General features: G+C 38.7%; 1 protein-coding gene across 4 annotated transcripts in view; it reads left to right on the plus strand.

Annotated features, from left to right (window-relative positions):
- LOC141147040 (sodium channel protein type 2 subunit alpha-like) overlaps positions 1-22,081 on the plus strand; it is a 229,147-nt gene that overhangs the window by 92,549 nt on the left and 114,517 nt on the right. For 2 of the 4 annotated variants that reach the window (XM_073634018.1, XM_073634020.1), the window contains exons 4-10: positions 4,222-4,312; positions 4,401-4,529; positions 8,663-8,754; positions 9,968-10,231; positions 14,597-14,660; positions 16,669-16,810; positions 18,066-18,272. In XM_073634018.1, the coding sequence (XP_073490119.1) occupies positions 4,222-4,312; positions 4,401-4,529; positions 8,663-8,754; positions 9,968-10,231; positions 14,597-14,660; positions 16,669-16,810; positions 18,066-18,272 (989 nt within the window). Of the gene's footprint in view, positions 1-4,221; positions 4,313-4,400; positions 4,530-8,662; positions 8,755-8,851; positions 8,944-9,967; positions 10,232-14,596; positions 14,661-16,668; positions 16,811-18,065; positions 18,273-22,081 lie in introns of all 4 variants that reach the window. The other 2 variants (XM_073634019.1, XM_073634022.1) reach the window with 1 other exon arrangement.

The following is a 22,081-nucleotide window of genomic DNA, read 5'->3' on the forward strand; positions in this document are numbered from 1 at the left end:
GATGGCCAATCAGCTTCTAATTTCAGCTTGTTCAGTTACACTTTTGATTATAAAAGCTGGAAGCTGACTGGTTTTTATGCAGAGCTGCAGCAGATTTTGAACGCTCCCGTTTTAGTAAATAACCCTACCATTGTGACAGACACATGGACCATTGCAGAGAATCAACTTCAGGGACGGGTTGCTTGAAGAGGAGAAGCCTGTGGGGTCAAGGGACAAAGTAATTAAAAATATTTGTAACGTTCTCATAGCCAAAAATATGCATTTTTCCCTTGGGGGGAGGGGGTGGTGGCCTACTTCTAGGGTAGTTTTTGAATTTCCCCGCTTTCTTGCTTTGATAAACTAAACTTCTGTGTTTTGTGCTAGTTGTTTTTTTTTTTTTTTTTTTTTATAATACAGTAACTAAGGTTGCAAAGGATCAAACTCCAAAAAGGTCATTGTGTATTACCTTGTTTTGTTGATCCTGGAAATGGCAAAAGAGAACCTTAGTATGAAAGCTGCCAATTAATTTCTACAGTGGGGAGAAAAAGCCTTCTTTACCCCATCAATAGCCATCAAGTTAGTTATCTGAATCATGGCCATCCCACCGATGAATACTATTTATCATCAGCTGTTGTGTTTTATGTTTTTTCTTGTCAAATTTGTTTATTGATTTTGAAAATATAAACATCGGTACAATTAACAAAATATTGATTACAATAAATGGTAGCATTAGTTGAATTTACATATCAGATCTTAGTATTTCTTGTAGTTACAAGCAATGAAAGACTTAAATAGGCTATATGTTTTAGAAAGACTAAGGTGTTACATTCAATTTTAACAATTATATAATCAAGAGCAACAAAAAATGAAAAAGTTGTTAAACTTTTAACTTTGAGTAATATGTAATAAAGAAATAATATTAATTACTATGAGATTTAGTTATTTATAATAGGACATTAGAGCTTACTATCTATTATTGTATTATAATTGAACATTATAAAAGTGAATGTTTCGCTACCATTTCGTTATGTAGAAATAAATAGGAGAAGACAGGATAGAATAAGGAGAAAAGAAAAGAATTAAAGGAAAGTAAAGATAAGAAGAAAAAAAAAAGTCTGGATTAATAGAGGTTTCCGGGGATTTCTTAGTAACAATATGTACATAGTATCTTTTTATCAGTTATTCAAAACAAAGTCATATAGTTACCAAGGTCTTAGTAAAGAAGTGTCAAAATTAGGAGAAAGAAAGTGGGTCACCTGAGGACTCCAAATTTTCTCAAATTTAGGTATGTTATCCTTGGATATGGCATCTGTTTTCAAGAGGATCATGGCCTGATGTATTCTATTCGTAGTTTCAGGAAGCATTAATGATGAGGACTTCCACGCTTTGGCGATGGTCTGTTTTGCGGCTGTGGTAATTTGTAGAAGGAGTTTAAATTGTGTATAGGAGATTTGGATAGGCTTTAAATTTAGAAGCGCAATTGTCGCATCTGGGATGATAGTTTTCTTTAATAATTTAGAGAGCATTAGGAATATTTCTTTCCAATAATTTTTTGCTATATGGCAATCCCAAAAGATATGAAAATGCGTTCCTAGATCACCACAGACGCAAAAGCAAAGTGGAGAGTGTGTTTTATGTTTTTTATCATATTTTTTTTTAATCTTTTTTTATGATTTCTCTTTATGTTATTTTTTTATATTGTTACATTTATGTTTCTGTACTTACTGTTAACTTAAGGATATAATTAAAGTGTATGTATTAATTTTTGTTTTGTTTGTATAGAGTAAAGAAAGATCACTGTCAGGTTTTTATTTCTGTCTGTGTTCTTGTTAGGTAGAATCAAAAACATTATACAGTAGTTCTCATCAGAACAAACTGTGGGGGAACATTTTTCCAATTGGAACACCGGTTTGTCCCCAATTGGGACAGTTGTCTTAGAGAGGAATTCCTCTAAATTTAGAGAGATTTCCTTTCACCTCCTGGTGCTTCTCCAGGACACAAAGTTAAGGAAGATCTCCCCATCGGGACACAGAGAGCAAAAGATAAATTGATAGGGGTTTTAATTATACTCATTTTCCATGCAAAACCAAAAACAAAGGTTTTTGGGTATACATGAACTTCAAGGAGTTCTAGACAAATATATAAAAATCACTTAAAGTGGTTGTAAACCACTGAGTGAGATGACTAGCCTCAGACACAGAGATGAAAAAAAAATACTCCTGCATACGTTGTACCTGTTTATCTGCAGCCATCTGTCCTGTACAGCCTTCTACAACACACAGATGAAAGGCTTTTCCTCAGCAGCAACATCACACACACACACACTGCAGAGCTATAGCACAAAGCTAAGTGTGATCTAAGAACTGATTGGAGGAAAGTGACACACCCCATTCACAGGCTCAGAGAAACAAAGCTGAGTCATATGCTGGGTGCTGCAGGGGAAGGGGGTGCAAGCCGTCTCCCGAGAGGCTGTGGTGTCGGCTTAATCTGTTAGGAGCGATTCATGCAGAAAGCAGAGAGAGGAGAGATCAGAGAGCAACCAGACTCAGTGCTGTGGATTTAGGTTACTACACACCATAGAGGGATGGGCTTTGTTCATTTTTCATGTCTGAGGTTTACAATCACTTTAAGTTCATTTAGATTCATTACAACATTGTTACATTAATTTTTTAGTACAACATTTTTAATGCAGTTAAAACATACCGTTATCTTTTTTTGTGACATAGGTATAGAATGAAACATCATTCAGCTTATTTTTTAAAATAAAAATGAAATGACATTAAATTAAAATAATACTTCCTAGTAAACTCCCATCATGCTTTGCATCGCACGTGAAATCCCATGGGGAGGCCTTCTCTGGCTGATAAAATTAGAGAAAATGAGTAAGTGCATCCTTTAGTCTGCCAGTCTTTAATTAAGCGTTAAAGATTAAATGGGGCTGATTTACTAAATATAAAAAGAATGTTCACACAGGAAAGTATACGGGTTTGCCCTTTTTTACAGGTTTTTGTTCAACGGCAATAATTTGGCACATACGGTAGTAAATAGACACCAAGTCTTTATTGTATGATATTGTCTTTCTTTTCTTATTTTTGCTCCTAAGATAACTTAGTGCTCCGTTCAGGTTAGTTGTTTAGTTTAGGGGTTGCATGCAGGTTAAAGAACAACTGAAATGTTTTTGTGTTTTTGGTAGAGTGGGGAATGGTTAAAAATGCTTTGGAGATATTAATGTTTTTGATCCTCCCATTGTGGAGGATTTCACCTTGCTTCACATTGGCCATCAAGAAAGGAAATCTTTGGAATGGTCTTCAGAGATCACATAGCAGAGAAGGTTGGGTTGTGAAATCATGTCTTCAGTTCTGATGACTTTCTTATTTCTCTGGTTAGCTAAATGCTTCCAAGCATGGCAAAAAGATTGAGAGCAACAAAAAATGTAATTCAATATGGGAGCCAAATGCTTGGCTCAGAAAATGCTGATAGAAGCTGCCGTTTCCTGATTTATAGGCAGCATATTAGATCCAGGGCAAAGATTTTACTTGTGGTAAATCTAAATATATTCATCTTCATTGCTTCAAAATGAGTCCAAAATGTTAGTGGTTAGGCTACTTTTATAAGTCTCTTCTAAAATTTCTTTGTGAAATATCCACTTTAAAGTGAACTTGTGGTCATTATATGGATATTCAAAAGTTTACATATGCTTAACAAAATTACATTAAATTTGATTGACAACAAGTCCTCACTGACTTCTGTAACTACAGACACTTTAGAGCAGTTCACAGAATAAAACACTGAAGTCATTCCAGCAGCTTGTCTCCCCCGTTCAGAGGTCGTGGTTTGTGTTCACATCTGGAAGGCTGCTGGGAGGGGGAACAGAGGGGGCTGAGCTGCTGAGAAAAAGGATTTCATCCCATTTACTGCTAATAAAGAAAATGTAAATACTTGAATGCCAATAGGCTGGCCACAGATTCACTTTAGGTATGTCTGTACACTAAAAAGACAGGGAAGGTCATCACAATTTCATAAAGGGGGTTTGTTAAAATCAAAAGGGAAACATTAGAATTGTATTGATGTGGACCTTCATTATTTGCATTGTGCTTTTACAGCCGGGCAAAATTTTGATCCTGCGGCACACACCAAGGCGGTTGCTACCTAGATTCCTTGCCTGTAGCTGGTTGCTTTTTGCATACATACATCTGTAGACTATTTGTACCTCTGAACGGTATGTTCCTTAACTACATCTTACGTTATTCAGCATGCTCATTATGTGCACTATTTTGACCAACTGTGTGTTCATGACCATGAGTAATCCCCCAGAATGGACCAAGAATGTAGAGTAAGTAGTACACCGACCTACACCAAATCCTTACCACAGCTGTGCCATTACAACCCAATGTGAGTCATTCTCCATATTGTGACTTTAGATACACTTTCACTGGAATTTATACCTTTGAATCTCTAATAAAAATTCTGGCAAGAGGATTTTGCTTAGAAGGTTTCACTTTCCTGCGGGATCCATGGAACTGGCTGGACTTCAGTGTCATTGTCATGGCGTAAGTATTCAATATGTTTTATTTATTTCAAGTTTATTACCTTAACATACAGCTGAAAAGAAGTAGAGTTCAATTTGTTAAAGCAGAAATGTAAATTAGGTGCAGATGTAATGCTGCTAAAGAGGAAGTGAGATCAGTAGATACCACATTTAGTATTTTTCAGTAATGATGCTCTTAGTGCATTTTGGAAGTGTAACACTTAAAACCTCCACTTCTTTTATATGTCTGTATGCATAGTACTTCTAGGCAGTTAGGTTGTAAAAGAGTTATATTTCAAAGGCACCAATGTTGCAAAATTGCAGTTCCAGCCAAAGTATTTTTTTTTTCAGTTTTGGATAGCATGGAGAGAGTTAGAACCTCTCTTGGGTTTTAAAAGTGTATGTGTCCCCACTGTGGAGATTTCCCTTCTCTTCCTATCCTGTTTGACACCTGTCACTTTGATAGGATGGATGGGAAAATCTCTACTCTGCTAAAAATGTGTCTCCATTGAAAAGATTCTTCCTGTTCTGACACCCATAAAATCACAGGAAGTGAGTGAAAATTTTCCCATCGGAGACACAGTCTGCAATAAAACTTTACACAAGTCCTAACCTTTCTTCATTGTATCTATTACTATAAAAATTGTCTGGCATTCAATTTAATCACAAAACATCACTATAAGATATACCAAAATGCTGCAACCTAAGCTCTTAACAGCTGCTTGGTAATATGCTTATATCTGGTAAATAGGATATACAATCATGATGTTAGCAGCAATGCTTAAAGTGAATCTGTGACAAGGCAATGGACATTTAAGTATTTACATATTCTTAAACACACAGTAAATGCATTTTAAAACAAGCCCTTACTGATATCTGTAGCTGTAGGCAATGTGGAGTAATTAATCCTCAAAGATCACAACAGAGGCTTTCAGTTGCCCCTTATTTCTGAACACCTTACAGCACCTTCTATTTGTTTACATGTGAAGTCTGGCAGGATGCCAGGGGTAATAAGGGAAGATGATCTGTGATTTCAGTGCCTCTGTTATACGTTTGAGGATGAATTGTCCCACAGTACAGGCAGCTACAGAGGTCATTGAGGGCTTGTTTTTGAAAACTCTTTGATTACTTGTTGAAATATGTAAACACTTATATTTCCATTGACTGGACACATATTCGCTTTATCAATGCAGAACACTTGCCCTAAGAAACACTATCCACTCTAATAGTGTTGTTTTGCTGAAAAGTTATGTAAAAAGTGATAAGGCTGAAAAAGTGTTCTTTAAAATATAACTAAACCTTAAATCGACAGATGCCTTAAACAAAGGTCACTCATGACATTCACAAATATGAATGTATGCATTTTAATACTTTGATAAGAATGAGATTTTTAGACTTCATTGTATTTACTTATGTGCTGTTGAGTGCATCCTAGCATTTTGTATTATCAGCCTTTTTTATTATGGAAAAACCTAAGAACAGGCTGAACCTCCAGTATGATCTCTCAAGTATAAGTTAATTGTACGAAGCGAAGAAACTTTCCTCACAGTCACATATATCCAAATATATTTAGTCCTGAGATTACTGACTAGAATCTCAAGATTCTTCAAATATTAATCTCAATATTATTCATGTTTTTTCACACTTTAGCTTACTCCTTTGACTGGTTCTGGCATTTTACTTTGACTGGTTCTTTGATTTATAAATAATATTTTACAGCAACAGGTGAACAAAGAAATGATAAATAGTTCAAAGTGACATCAAAGACAGACATAAATAGATCTCTAGTTTTCTATGCATGCGTAATGTGTAAGATTTATACTCTCTGAGACGTATGTTCTAATATTCATTCATTATTACTGAAACTGATATGAAAACTTGTTTTCATGACAAGACAGTGTTAGACTGGAGCAGTTACTAAGTAAAAAAAGTTAGTATTTAGAATGTGAATAACTTTCACAAAGTTTTAGAAGAACATCTTTGCAGCTGTGCTTTTCCACTGGAAGGAATATAACTGCAAGTAACCCAACTCAAGCCAAAATGTATTTTCTGTTTTAGATAGCGTGAGAATAGTTTAAAATCTCTGTCTGTTTTCCTATTGGGAAATTTTCCCCTTACTTCCTGTTGTTGGGAAAAGGAGTGGGAGGGACAGGAAGAGAGATAAATTATCCCCAACAAACTGATTGCAAAAATATATTTTCAGTAGAAGGGGTAAAGCTTAGAAACTGTGTGGGGTTCTTCTTCCTATTAGTGCATTTCTGTCTCAGTAAACTATTTCTGCTAATTTCTTGTCTTGATGTCACAGGTATAAAAGTGAGCATAAAGGCACATGTGTGTTTCATGCCATAAATAAAATCATCTGTTGATATTTTAGTAACAATTCATGAACTCAAGAATGTTATGGCATTATCAAGACCTCTTACTAGTAAAAAACCTGCCCGACCAACCCCGCTATTGAATCCAAGAAGACAATTTGGCCTGAAATTTATGCTGCAAAATGTATAAATTCGACTTTTTGTAGATGCAAAGGGCAACTTTTGCTCCAGTATCCTTAACTCCAATTTTTATATATAAGACCAACTGATGAGACGGATGCCATTTTTCGCTTTGAACTGGCTATATAATTTATACATCATAGATCATTTGAAACATTTGCACACCTAATTTTAAATAAGTAAAGACCTCATTATTGCATTCCAAGGTCAAGTAACATTATTTCATTATATCAGCTTGATCAAGTGTTCATCTAGTTCCTTTTTCAGAAAGGAGATGGGGCATACTGTGCATACTGGAGGGGGAGGAAGGTTACAGGAGGATAGAGGGTCTTAGGTGTGGATGAGGGTTGAGAATTTTTGATAAAGGAGGTAATAGGCTGGGCTTGTCTACTACAGGGGGAGATACTGGTGTTAAGAGGTTGATGTGGGTCTATAGTTGAATTTTCCGGGTTCTTGGCTATATTCTGCAAAGGACCTATGTGTGTTAATCTATACCACTGTTCAGAGAATGATTAACGACACATATGCCCATCACTTCTGGTCACCTTCCTATCATAGTTTGACTCTTAATACCTTTATTGATTACAGCAGGATTGCTGCAATTCAATTACATTCAATTTTTTTATACCGTAGCAATGCCAGAGAATGCAGACCCAGCTATTTTTTTCATAGATGAAATGACTTGCAATTTTTTTTAACTTGTCAGCTATCTTTTATATCATAGTGTATGTCACTATAGCTACATTAGACAAAACCCCATATTAACATACAACTGAAAAACAGACAGAGATATATACTGTACATTTTAAACTATTAAATATTTACAAAAAGAATGTTTAGAAAGTCTCTAGTTTGTATATTCATTTTAAGATGCATGGATACTGTATTCTAATGAATGTTCTGTATATCGTATATAGAAAAAAGTTTGTTTAGTTATATATTATATAGATATTTGATGTTTGAAAAATTGCAGTTTTTCTGACTAGTTAAAGCAAATATCAAGCTCTTAATCCATAGATACGCATAAATAAAAGATTGTGCTCATTAAAAACAAAAAGGAATATAATTAAATGCTCCAGATGAATCAATTATTTAAAATCAGTATCAAACAAGAAAAATACTAGGCTTTTAAAGGTCATTATTGTAATCAAAGACTTGTCCCACCTTAATGCTCCAGCCTAGGCTTTGAATTGCAGATGGTCCATTCTGGCACTTGTCAGTTGGCCAGATGCATACAAAACTGGATGCAATTTAGTATAATAGATGCTGTGGACTGCTTAGTCTCAGCTAGTTCCACTTCTGTCAGTTAGCAGAGTTCCCTGAGGCCCATATATGTTATGCCCATCCTTCATGGAGTTGGCAGAGTTGACAATACAGAAACCCCCATTGCCCCTATTGCCCCACTGAACTTAGCACTTATTTAATATATATACACTTGTGTGTCATCATGGCTTATATGCTAGGACTATTGTAGTCCCAGCAAAATATTTTCCCAATTGGCTTTCAAAAACTGTAGCTTGACTTTGACCACACCACCACGGTTTTAAATCCATCTCTCTCTATAAATTAGTGATTCGTGGTTTTGAATTAAGCACCAAAAAAAGGTCTTAAATGAAAGACCTTTTTAGATATCCTGAATAACTCTGATTTAATCCTACAGGTATGTAACAGAATTTGTAAACCTAGGCAATGTTTCAGCTCTTCGAACTTTCAGAGTATTAAGAGCTTTGAAAACTATTTCTGTAATTCCAGGTAAGAAGTAATTGGTGTGAGGTGTTAGGCCCCTTTGTACATCCAACTGTTTCTTTGTGTCTGTCATTGTGTTTGTGTGTGAACTCCCCTATTACAGATATGTCACAGAGTTTGTGGACCTGGGCAATGTCTCAGCATTGAGAACATTCAGAGTTCTCCGAGCATTGAAAACAATTTCAGTCATTCCAGGTGAGAGACAGGTTAAACACGTAGGCTGATTTCACTTTTTTGCTCATCTTTGATCTCACTTTGAGCCCAAAGCCTCGTTGCTTGCCATTGCAATGCAAGAAAGCACAATTGATGAGTTCAAAAGCACAAATCACTTGGCAAATGCCTGATTTCCAAACGATTTTGTGCTTTTAACCATTTTGAAGCTTTTCATTTTTTCTTTCATTTTTATTTTTTAAATCAGCCTTGGAGTTTAACAAAATTCTTGCATGGGACATCGCAATAAATACCCAGCCTGTGTGATGTTTGTTTCGTTTTCTTTTCTGTTTCCCATCCAACTAACCCTATATGTGAATGTCTTTATGATTGTTTAATTCATGAAATGTACTCTACATCCCCAACAATGCTATGTGTTATGATTACATGCTCAATTTGAAAAACCATCATTGCTGTTTCTTTCTTTAAAAAAAAATCAAATAAAAAAAAAAAAAAAAAAAAAAAGAAAAGAAATAAAGAAAAGAAGTTAAAAGTAAAAAAAAAAAAGAATTTTGAAAAAGTACATTCCTGAAAACATGGGCATTGCATGGGAAATATTATTTGAGAAAAACAGTGAAAAATATTGGCATCTAAAACTTGGGCACAGTTTTATAATATACGATCATAACAATCTTTATGAATTGTAATTTTGCAAAATGTTGAGTATGTTATAAAATTGTCAGAAGATGTACTGTCTAGGCTGCAGGAATGAATGCATATGTTAGATTTCACCCGTAGCATGAAACTCAAGGTGTCTTGTTTTCTTACAAAACAAGCATAATTCTTTATTTCTTATAAAATTCTTCAGCATCCATTATCACTCACTTTTCTTCAAGTAACCTCCATTAATACTTTCATCTTCACCCTTGCTAAACACCCATCATAGCTCACAATTTCACGAACATCAAACTTTATTTAGGCTGATGCATGGAATTTCAATACTTCTATAGGGCACATATTTCCTGCTGTGGTCTATTGGCCTACAATAACCACTTGCCTGTTTTTTTAGGCCTGAAGACCATTGTGGGTGCCCTGATTCAGTCGGTTAAGAAGCTTTCGGATGTCATGATTCTCACAGTGTTTTGTCTGAGTGTGTTTGCACTAATAGGACTTCAGCTTTTCATGGGACACCTACGGAATAAATGTGTACGGTGGCCCCCAGTATATGAACCAAATATTACCTCCTACTTTAATGCCTCCTATGGCATGAATGGCTCCTATATCAACATAACTTTAAATCCATTTGACAGAGAAGAATACATCCTAAATGAAAGTAAGTTTGCATGTCAACACCTGTATAAAATATTTTATATCTACAGCTAGAACTGGCCAGATTATACTGAAGGAACTTGAGCAATTGGCTAAGATTATTCAGCAGGATAATCTGTTTTCCATGTAAGCAGGCATGGAAAAGTATCACTGTAGATACATTGTAGATACATTTAAAATAAATGTATTATTAGTAACAACTGTAATCAATTTAGAAGATACCAAAAATGCCTGCCACTTTGCCAGTTGGGTCTTTTGCTAGCTCACCACTCCACTCATACTATTGAAGCTAACAAAAAGTTTATTGAAGCTTACACAAGGTTTAGGATGTCACTCATTCCCTCTTGTAATTTTTTGAGCTTGGTGATTGGGTGCTGAGCCTTGACTATTTCATCATATAGAGCACTGCATCGAAAGGAGCAGAAGAGGGTTATGAGAAGCATGAATATAAGTGGGTCAGGAGTTGGGTTAGTAAAATAATCTCTTGCTTTGTACATTCATTCTCTTTAAATAGATGGATCTCAGTAATATGCAATATATACCATATATATATAAAATAAAAATTTGGATAATATTGTGAAAAATACAGTCTATAAAAAATACGGTCTATAAAAAATCTAATTGAAATAAAAAATAAAACATAAAATCTGTGCTCCCCACAAACAGTGATCTTCTATTATTCTCTTTCCTCCAGGTGAAAAACCTACTCACCTCAAGCAAGAAACAACAGGCTCATCTACACTATATTACCAAAAGTATTGGGATGCCTGCCTTTACACGCACAGGAACTTTAATGGCATCCCAGTGTTGGTTTGTAGGGTTCAATATTGAACTGGGCCACCCTTTGCAGCTATCAACAGCTTCAACTCTTCTGGGAAGGCTGTCCATAAGGTTTAGGCGTGTGTCTATGGGAATGTTTGACCATTCTTCCAGAAGTGCATTTGTGAGGTCAGGCACTGATGTTGGACGAGAGGGCCTGGCTTGCACTCTCCACTCTAATTTATCCCAAAGGTGTTCTATCGGGTTGAGGTCAGGACTCTGTGCAGGCCAGTCAAGTTCCTCCACCCCAAACTCACTCATCCATGTCTAATGTGCTTTGTGCACTGGTCCAAATCATTTGGTGGAGGGGGGATTATGGTGTGGGGTTGATTTTCAGGGGTTGGCCCCTTAGTTCCAGTGAAGGGAACTCTTAAGGTGTCAGCATACCAAGATATGTTGGACAATTTCATGCTTCAAACTTTGTGGGAACAGTTTGGGGATGGCCCCTTTCTTTTCCAACATGACTGTGCACCAGTGCACAAAGCAAGATCCATAAAGACATCGATGAGCGAGTTTGGGGTGGAGGAACTTGACTGGCCTGTACCGAGTCCTGACCTCAACCCCATAGAACACCTTTGGGATAAATTAGAGTGGAGAGTGCGAGCCAACATCAGTGCCTGACCTCACAAATGCGCTTCTGGAAGAATGGTCAAACACTCCCATAGACGCACTCCTAAACCTTATGGACAGCCTTCCCAGAAGAGTTAAATCTGTTATAGCTGCAAACTCAATATTGAACCCTACAGACTAAGACTGGGATGCCATTAAAGTTCATGTGGGTGTAAAGGCAGGTGTCCCAATACTTTTGGTAGTATATTGTGTATATATCTATATATAGATATCTATATTTCTATATATAGATATATATATCCAAAACCATTTAGAGGCACTCATGGGTCTTGCAGAGGAGGAAGATCAAAAACAGCAGTGTTTTTATTGTCAAAGTTTCGATGAAGCTTAGTCCATCTTTCTATAATTGGCTTACAGTGCTGCTCCTCCTTCTCTCGGTCTTAGTGCTGCTGTGCAGACAAGTAAAGGAGGCTATTTGCAAGATGGATTCAAGTATAAATGCAAGCAGTATGTGAAAATATATAAAAAGATGCTTGAATTTAATACATAACTGGATTAAATGAAGACAAGATAATTTAACTACATAAAAGTCTGTTTGTGATTATTCTGGGCAAACTAATAAACTTGCATAAAGAAGAGCAGTAAAGTGCAACCACATTTATGTTTCTAAACTGTTACTACACATTGATAGGATCATAATTTAGACTAAGCAGATCACAAATACACACAGCACCTTAAAATAACACTCTAAAAAACTGAACCTTCCTATTAAGTAGGACATAATAAAGGGGATTAAGATACGGTATAGATTGAGTAATTATTATATATTTATCTCAGAGAAGTGTAGTAAATGTAATTATTATTTGAAGAGTGTGTTCTGTTCTTTCTTTATGTTTTTTTGCTGTGTCTATCCTGCTCTAAAGCTATGCATACACTTTAGGTGGTATTCAGATGTGCTGTATTGATCCAAGTGGTGACAGAGACAGAACTGGGACCTTATAGACTTATAAGCTTGGCTTGACCAAGAAGGTAGCTGCAGGATGACACCCCCAGAATGGCTTTATCCATGGGGAAACAATAGCTAATCTAACAGGTTATCAAACTTTAGAAATACAGAAAGGACCAAGAGAAAAAAACTGGATGACTGAGGCCAAGAACATTTTAGTTGTTCTCAAAAACATAATATAAAAAGGTCATAAAAACAATTAAACCAATAATTAAAATGAATTTGGACTTTTTCATCCGCTGTTGGTCTGGCTCTCCTTTCTGTATTTCCTGTTGAGGGACACCTTGCTGTGTGAGAGCTTCCTCATCAGAGCTATTGCGCTTGTTTGAAGTTTTCCTTCATCTGACTACATGTGCAAGCTCCCAACGCCTCTTTGAGTATGTTGTTTTGGAGGTTATCTAACCTTTCTGACTGATCGCATCCCCAGTAGGCTGAAAACACCAAAGACATTAGAATTTCACTTGGTCAAGCCAAAAAGATCAGACTGGGAGATGCTCATGTTAATTCCTTAGTGAGCACATAGAAGATGATTGCACACTTTTTAAAGTGAATCCAAAAACAAAACTTTTTTTTCCTTTTTTGTTTTGTTTTAGTTTTAGAGAGTGTAACACGCCTATCATGTTTTATTGCAGTCTATATCCCTGCTGTGAAGTGTCACCCTATTTGTTCTGGTGACCATTGTCACTGGGACAAAAAGTGATGGGAAATCAAAACATGTGTCACCAGAACATGATCAGAGGGGAAATCTTCCATTGGGAACAGTTATCTAATTGGCAACTGTTGAGAAAGTGTTTCCCTCATTTTTTTGGGGTGTATAAAACAGAGAATGAATAGAATTGTCCCAAGTGGGACACAGATGGCAAAAATGCAGATTGGCATACTGTACATGGTACTCATCCCAGATAGCAAGGATAACTTTTCACAAATTTGTGGCTGTGCTGAATTGTAAGTCTGTTAAATCAGAGTTTCACCCAAAAGTGGAACTTCTGCTTATCTGTCTTCTCCCCCTTCCAGTGCCACATTTGGCACCCTCCGGGGGGAGCAGGTACCTGTTTTTGACAGGTACCCTGTCCCCACGTCCGTCAGACCTCGCCGTGGCGAGGTACGTCAGAAGTTCGGCCCCCTCCTCCGCCCTCCTCCTTCTCCTGCTGCCGGCGCCAGTAAGAAAGTGCAGCGAGCTTTGCGCATCTGCAGTAGGGACCCGGGCGTGAAGCCTAAGCCGCAAGGCTTTGCCGCCAGGTTCCCTTTACCGGCAATGGCGGTGGCAGCACCTGACTGACGATGGAAACATTGGCTGTGGTGCCGACATCGCTGGATTCCAGCACAGGTAAGTGTCCTAATATTAAAAGTCAGCAGCTACCGTATGTGTAGCAGCTGACTTTTCATTTTTGGAGGGGGAGGCCAGAACACATTTTCACTGGCAAGTTGTACACTTGCAGAGCACTTAAAGCACAAGTTCTAGTTGACACTTTTCCAATTTGTAGTAAATTTGCATGGCAAGTCTCTAGCAAGAGCAAAGTTGCAGTGGTGAGTCTACAGCAAGAGCTCTGCAAGTCTACAGCATGAAAATTCAGCCACAGTGACCCCTGTGGTGGGATGACTATTGCACAACATCAATGAACCAGATCTTGCTGCAGACTTGCAGAATGTTTGCAAAGAAAGTTGATCTGGCGTCATGCAATGCGGACTTGCTGCAATTGTGCCACAAACCTGTGAAGCCTGGCAAGCCTAGCGATAGCTTAAAAAGTAATTTTCAAACTTGCACCACAATTGCTTGCTATCTGGGATAGAGCTGTATAATAAAATCCTACAAGAGATTGAGTAGCGTTTTAATAGATCAGAGATGTGTAAAATCCTGAGCTCTTATTTACCAAGCCTAGGAGTTCCTAAACAATATTTCAACATTAGTTTACACACAGGAGATGTGTGGTATGTTAAGCTTAAAAGTTAAAATGTGCCTTTTCTCTCTAACAGAAAATTTCTATTTTCTGCCTGGCCAGAGGGATGCCCTTCTGTGTGGCAACAGCTCAGATTCAGGGTAAGCAAAATATGATCACACTTTCATGACAATAATTGTATAAAAGGTTATGACTGTCATTTTATGTGTTTGTTTTCAAATTTAATTGTTCAAATAAGTAGTCCCCAAAGGTGAACCTTATACTAACAATAGAAAAGTTCAAAACAAATTTTAAAAAGTTTTACAGTATTTCCCAAAACAGTAGTGAATGGTTGGATCAGACTTCCAGCAGAGGCAGTGAGTCAGTCAAAGTGAATTCAGACATATTAGGATCAACATACAGTAGGTCTAAACTACACAAAGATTGAAAAAAAAAATAGACAGAAATAAAAATTAAGCTATGTGATGCATACATGGTGCAGAGCACCACCTGCTTGAGTTTCATCCAGGCATATTTGTAGTGCATAAGGGGACTGCATTCCCTCATGTTGGTAATGCGATGAACTGAGAGTAGGGACTCATCTCTCCCTAAATCCTCATACACACACAGGTCGGAGCCGCTGAACTAACAATCTGATGTTAGTACAGCCATCTTCCCTGCTGTGCTATTGTGTTCTGACGGGGACAGCCCCTCTACCAGAACACTCCAGTCTGCTCTCTCAGCCATTGGCCATTTTTGGCAATCAGCCATTTTTTTGACAGTTCTTGTGCATTGGCAGCCTACTTAAAGCATGTAACGTGACACAATACATTTTAATGTGTGACATCACATGTGATCGTGCGTGTGCATTAATGCAATGCAAAAGAGCAGGCAGGTCTAAATGGCCCTTAAAGCATACCTTGCATTAAAATTCTAGCTCCACTTATCTTGTTGAGCTCCACCACTTATGATAAAAGCACAGTTAAGGATCGTTAGCAGAAAAAAAAAAAAATACTTACCTTACATTTTAGCTTCCTGAGAGCATGCCATGGCAAAGAGTAAAGTCACTGGGCTGTGTTCTGAGATCCTGGGAAAGCTGAGTTTCCCAAATCTCATTGCTAGATACACTTGCACTGGGTAGGAGTGAATTTCCACTAGAATTGGGCTCATCAATGTTCCCAGGAGAAGACCCAGCGATATCAACTCCACCTACAGGTAGTGATCACAAGTGGGGGTATAAGGAATATTTAGGTTAAATTAATTTAAGGATATGTGCAAACTAGCTAGTAAAATATGTTCCCAAAGTGCCAGTCTGTTTGTGTGTTTTGGTCACCCATATTTTGATCTCTGTGGATAATTTTTGAGATAACTTTGAGATAACTTGCATCTCTTATGACTGGCATTTTCTTTTTTGGGGCGGGCGGTAAACAACCACCCCCCTGGTCGGCGGCAGCCCCCCCACCCACGCACGCTGTCAGTCGGGTCACCTAAACCTGACCCCCCCCTTTTTACAGGCGGTCGGTCATCCAGCCCCTCACTTACCCCATCTAGGTCATGGATGGGCAGCGAGTTCCATTGCGCCTCCTTCTCTGCATCACGGCAGCTTCTGCCATGCGTCTCCTCCCTCCTCCTCCTCCTAGGTGTCCAATAGAATCGCTTGTCCTTTTATCGAAACGGGTGACCCCCTTCCTGATTGGCCGGGTGCAGGATCAGTGTGACAATAGCGAATATTCATTCGCTTTTGACACACAACTGGGTGGGCTCAGGGCGCAGTGCTCTGCGCCCCGAGCCCACCCTTTTTTGAAGCCTCTTAGAGCCTCTGGCTCTAATTACATGCTTAAAAAAACCCCCCAAAAAATTGTAGATTAAGGGGCCGGACGCATGGATAGGAGGGGTGCAGCACCCGTGCGCCCCTAATGGACGGGCCACCACTGCTTATGACTATCCTCGCACCCTATTAAACTCAAATTGACTGACCCAAATGAGACATACAGCATTCTAGAGCTATTGCCACAGGTTTACTGTGGTAGTGTGTACTACACTAAAAGTAGTGATAACAAACAAGTGTGTCTACACATGCAGACTAGCGCATCCTAGCAACTTGTCTGTGTATACCTTTAGGCATGATTTTCCACGTTCATTCATATATTTATTAATTTATTTATTTAGCCAATGCCCAAAAGGATATGTATGTTTAAAAACTGGAAGGAATCCTAACTATGGCTACACCAGCTTTGATACCTTCAGCTGGGCCTTCCTGTCCCTGTTTCGATTGATGACTCAGGACTTCTGGGAGAACCTTTATATGCTGGTAAGAAACAAATAATTTGTATCACTTGTTTTATCAGCCCCGTCAGAAGAGTGAGGGTTTGGGTACTAACCATTTTCTGAAAATGCCAGTTACCTGGCCATCTCTATATTCAATACTCTGTATAATATCTCTATTTTCAATACTATATGAATCACATGCCTGAAACAAGCATGTAGAAGGTGAAGTATGTGATGTCAGAAGGTAATGAAGCAAAAGGGTCACCAAGACAGCTAGGCAACTAGCATTTTCAGAAAAGGGATTAACAATTGAAGGTTGTATATTCCCTCCTCACAGGTTTCCTTTTCATAACATTTCACTTTCTAATGCACATAATATATTCTTCTGAAATAAACTATTTGAGAGGGAGTTTAATATTATGTAAGCCAATATTATCCAGGCGGTAAATATATTTAACAGGAACCTGTTGAATGAAACCTTATTGTCATTCATTAGCAGTACAGTCTATTATCAGCCTTTGAAACTAAGCTACAAAACATCTCCGACTGTGACGTGGGAAGAAAATCTAAGCTTTCTCTGTAAACAAACTAACATTTATAGGTCTATTTCTAATATAGTGATTCATTATGAAGCCCATTCAGGGCAAGGCAAGTGTACACTTTAGTCTAGGTTCATACTGTTGCGACCTGCGTGCTATGTATAGGCAGCCCATTCATTTCAATGGGCTGCTCTACCCGTAAAACACAGGGAAAGACGTCCCTGTCCCTTTTTTAAAATCTCTTTTTTAAAATCATGCTGCATTTGAATCGTATGGTGCTGTGGCAACATGTGGTTGGAGCACGAAAACGAGATGCGGGTACTGATGCATGGGGGTGCCATTAAGAATTAATGACACCTCAGGGTTAAAGAGCAGCACGTTTGCCTGTGGTTCAGGAATGCATGCAATTTTGTGTGCATTCCTGACCTGCAGTAATGTAAACTGAGCATTAGTCCCCCTTTTCCTCATAGGTTATTCTTACCATTGCTTTCTTCTCTGCTACTCTGTTCAGCATCCAAAGTCAAAGGAAACACCAAGTAATTATGGGTATGGAGGAACATGTGGCACATCTAGGTGACAAGGATTGGCCAGTCCGCACTGTTACATACTGTAGGTGTCCATAGCCCTGTGTAAGCTATGACTCACAACTTATGTGGGGTGTACCTTTCGATAGTGGTAGTTGTATAGAGTTGGGAGAGGAGGGTGAAAGGGAGGGATATAAAAAACTGAAGGTTTTTTTTTCTTCTTTTTTTGATCTAGACCCTGCGAGCTGCTGGCAAGACCTACATGATCTTTTTTGTTCTGGTGATCTTCTTGGGCTCCTTCTATCTTATAAATCTGATTCTGGCTGTGGTGGCCATGGCTTATGATGAACAGAACCAGGCAACATTAGAAGAAGCTGAGCAGAAAGAAGCCGAATTCCAGCAAATGATGGAGCAGCTAAGAAAGCATCAAGAGGACATTCAGGTAAAATTCCGCAACATTCTGTTAAAGTGTAACTCCACTTTTGTTGAGAAAAAAACATTCCCCTCTGGGTGATCTATGTACATTGCAAGGAGTATAACAAACTTTGTTGCAGATTCCTACCTTTTGTTATTCTGAAGAAATCCATGTGTGTTTGTCTCTGCCTCTGTTCTGAGTGGGTCTGGGGAGTGGTTTTATAATTACTGGTCAGGTGTGGCAGCAGCAGGGCACTAATGGGGAAATCTGCTGGGCCTGCATCCCTTTAGACGGGCTCCTATTGAAAGTATCTTTCCAAAAATGACATTTTTGTTGCAGGGGATGCCTGAAATCTGACTTGTATCTTAGTGCAGATTTCTGAGAAAATTGGTGAGCCAATCACACAAGCAGGAAATTATGTTTCTGGGGAGTGGTCAGTGCACATTCTGTGTACAGAACAACCCCAGGTAGCCATATTGTAATGCATTCTCAGAAAATTACAGAGCTTCAGATTGAAAAGGAAAGGTATTTTCTAATAACATTCAATTACAATATGATTAGTGTCACAATTATTTGCGCTATATTATTTTTTCTTTATTTGCTTTTTTTCCCCCACAAAAATTGGAGTTACCCTTTTAAATTTCGGAACATGTAGCCTGATGCTACCATATCCATATCCAATGAGCCTTGTTGCACTAAAGGATAGATTCAGATGCATGGTGCTTAGGTTGTTGTGCTCATTGTTCAGTACCAGATCATTATGTAATATACAAGGGGTCTAAAAAAAAGTGCAGAAACTTTTTGTAGAACCCCCGTACATAACTCAAGACAATTTATTTTAATTTTGAGTGACATAAGGCTGCATTCATGTGTAAACTGGGCTACTTATTTTTCTGGTTCCTGCAAATCCCCCAAGAATTCCTATGGGAAGTTTCATATGCCAGAAATGGTATAGCATTTCTGTGCCATACATCCTTTTTTGGGAATAATCTGTATAATGAACACACCAGTGCCCACAGAAGTTAAGCTGAAGAGCCACTTTCTCAATCAGTCACAAAAGTGAGCAAAGCTTTTCTCCATATACAAATGAAAATATTTTGGGTAGTTCAACTTTAAAGCCCAATTGAATCTTCAGTTTAAAAGAGAAGTATGTTTTTTTTTTTTTTTCATACTTACCTAGGTGGATGCAGCATCGGTCCGATGCTGCATCTGTCCCCCCTGGCTCTAAAAAAAGAAAAACAGTAAGAGCGTGTAATGCTGTGTACACACGACCGGACTTTCGACGGACTGAATCATGTCGGACTTTTCGACGGATGACCGTCGAATCGGACTTGTCTACACACAATCACACCAAAGTCCAACGGATTCGACCGTTATAACGTACGACTGGACTAGAATAAGGAAGTTCATAGCCAGTAGCCAATAGCTGCCCTAGCGTCGGTTTTCGTCCGTCGGACTAGCATACAGACGAACGGATTTTTCGACTGGACTCAAGTCCATCGGAAAGATTTGAAACATGTTCTAAATCTAAAGTCCGTCACATTTTCGACAGAAAAGGTCAGCTGCAGGTCCGATGAAGCCCACACACGGTCGAATTGTCCGACGAATTTGTTCCGTCGGACAAGTTTGGTCGAAAAGTCTGGCCGTGTGTACACGGCATTAGTCCTCCCATCAGCATCTTATTATCAAAAAAATGACTTCAAAAGAGATGTATGGGGATTTTTTTTAAGAATCATACTTACCTAGGTGGATGCATCGGTCCGATGCTGCATCTGTCCCTCGTCACCTCTAACACTGAGAACCGAGCGATCTAACACCGCTGATCACTCGGTTCTCACAGCTCCGTGAGCAGAGAGCTGCTGATTGTCAGTCACCACTGTCTGCTCTGCCCCCCCCCCCACTGGAGTGCTGGACTGTGGAAGGGGTGGGGCGGTCAGCTCCGACTCCCAGTTGCCGGTCCAGGCATGTGGGCGGATCCCAACCTCATTGTTGCGATCTTGCCAGAGTCTGGACTGACTCTGTGATGTCAGCCGACAGCGGGCTTCAGCCCACTGTTTGCTGAAAATGGGTCTCAGGAGTGCAGAACTACCTGCACCCCTGTGATCCACAGGAAAAGGACAGCCAAACAAGCTTTGGCTGTATGTCTCCTTTAATTCAGCTAAATTAATTCCAATTGCATTAAAATGAAAGGCACTCAAAGTATCATAATTTTTGAGAAGCAACCTGTAGATAAGCCTTTCTCCTGCCAAATTGGTGCAGAGAAGGGTCCTTGCTCACTGCGTGAAAGCAGTGGCCCCCCTGCAGAGGTCCAAAATACCCCCTGCTGAGTCAGACTTGTAGTTTTTGGCTATCAACACAGTTCAAGCTCCTTTTCACCCTTATCATAAAATCAGCAGTGGCATACTCATCAAGAAATCACTGCCACTTTCTTGACTTTAATAAAGTTTATGGTTAGTACAGAGCATCACTGCTCTGATATGAGGGCAGCCTTGTTTTAGTCTGTAGAAAGAGAACTAAAAATAATGTATTGATCTCTCCATAAGTAATGCTTACGATAATGTCCCTCTAATGCTTGATTGATTTCTGCATTCGGGGAACAAAAAGGTTAATTTAGAGTCATTTTCTAAATAAATAAATAAATATATAAAGTATCAGATACAATGCATTGTAGAAAAGCCACAAGATATGGAGGTTTAGAAAAAGAACATACTTGCAGTTGTTTTTTTTCTAAACATAGTTGCAATTGCAAAAACATACTTGCAGTTGCTGTGTATTAAGTCGTATTTGTGAAAATGTAATTATATTAAAGTGCATGATTGCCCACACTGTGTACCTTAAAATATTTAAATTATCTGAAGAAGCTATCATAAACCACTGTAGCTGCAGACACTGTGCAGAAACAAATCTTCAATTATCCCGACAGAAGTACTGAACTCACAATGCATCTCTCCTCAATTTCTATTTAAACCCTGAGTTGGCAGAAGGCTAGCCATCTAATGCAAACCAAAAGCAGGTGCTGACCAACCAACTAAAACTGATTATAGAGTCTCTGCTGTGATCTCTGAGAATGAAATACTTAAAAGTATAAGCAGCTATAAATGTCAGTGATGGTTTGTTTTAAATCTCTCTTGCCGCTTGGAATATGTGAATACCTTAAAGCTGAACTCCAGGATAATATTTTCTAAATACAAGAGGCATGTGTATTCTTACTTGCATCTTGCTGTACTTTGTGTACTTTTTCAGATCTGTGCAGTAATATAGTTTGAAACTTTTTGCAATAAAGACCGGTCACTGCTGCTCTCTCTCCTTGTGCAAGGTAACTGGTCTTGTCTCCGCTGTTTCCAGTGGTTTTGCAGGCAGCCTGTAGTGGGTGGAGCCTGCTGAGCCTCTCCCACAGCTCTGCTGTCAGAAGAGGCTATGCACTACACAGTAATGACGTCACTGCTACTGTTGCAAGGTCATATCTGGTTTTGCAAAGGCTTTTGCTGAACACAAGGTGGTTATACACTATATTACCAAAAGTATTGGGATGCCTGCCTTTACACGCACAGGAACCTTAATGGCATCCCAGCCTTAGTCCATAGGGTTCAATATTGATTTGGCCCACCCTTTGTAGCTAAAACAGCTTTAACTCTTCCAGGAAGGCTGTCCACAAGGTTTAGGAATGTGGCTATGGGAATGTTTGACCATTCTTCCAGAAGCACATTTGTGAGGTCAGGCCCTGATGTTTGATGAGAAGGCCTGGGTCACAGTCTCCACTCTAATTCATCCCAAAGGTGTTCTATCGTGTTGAGGTCAGGACTCTGTGCAGGCCAGTCAAGTTCCTCCACCTCAAA

This window comes from Aquarana catesbeiana, linkage group LG06 (genome assembly GCF_042186555.1).
Source record: "Aquarana catesbeiana isolate 2022-GZ linkage group LG06, ASM4218655v1, whole genome shotgun sequence".
Lineage (NCBI taxonomy): Eukaryota > Metazoa > Chordata > Amphibia > Anura > Ranidae > Aquarana > Aquarana catesbeiana.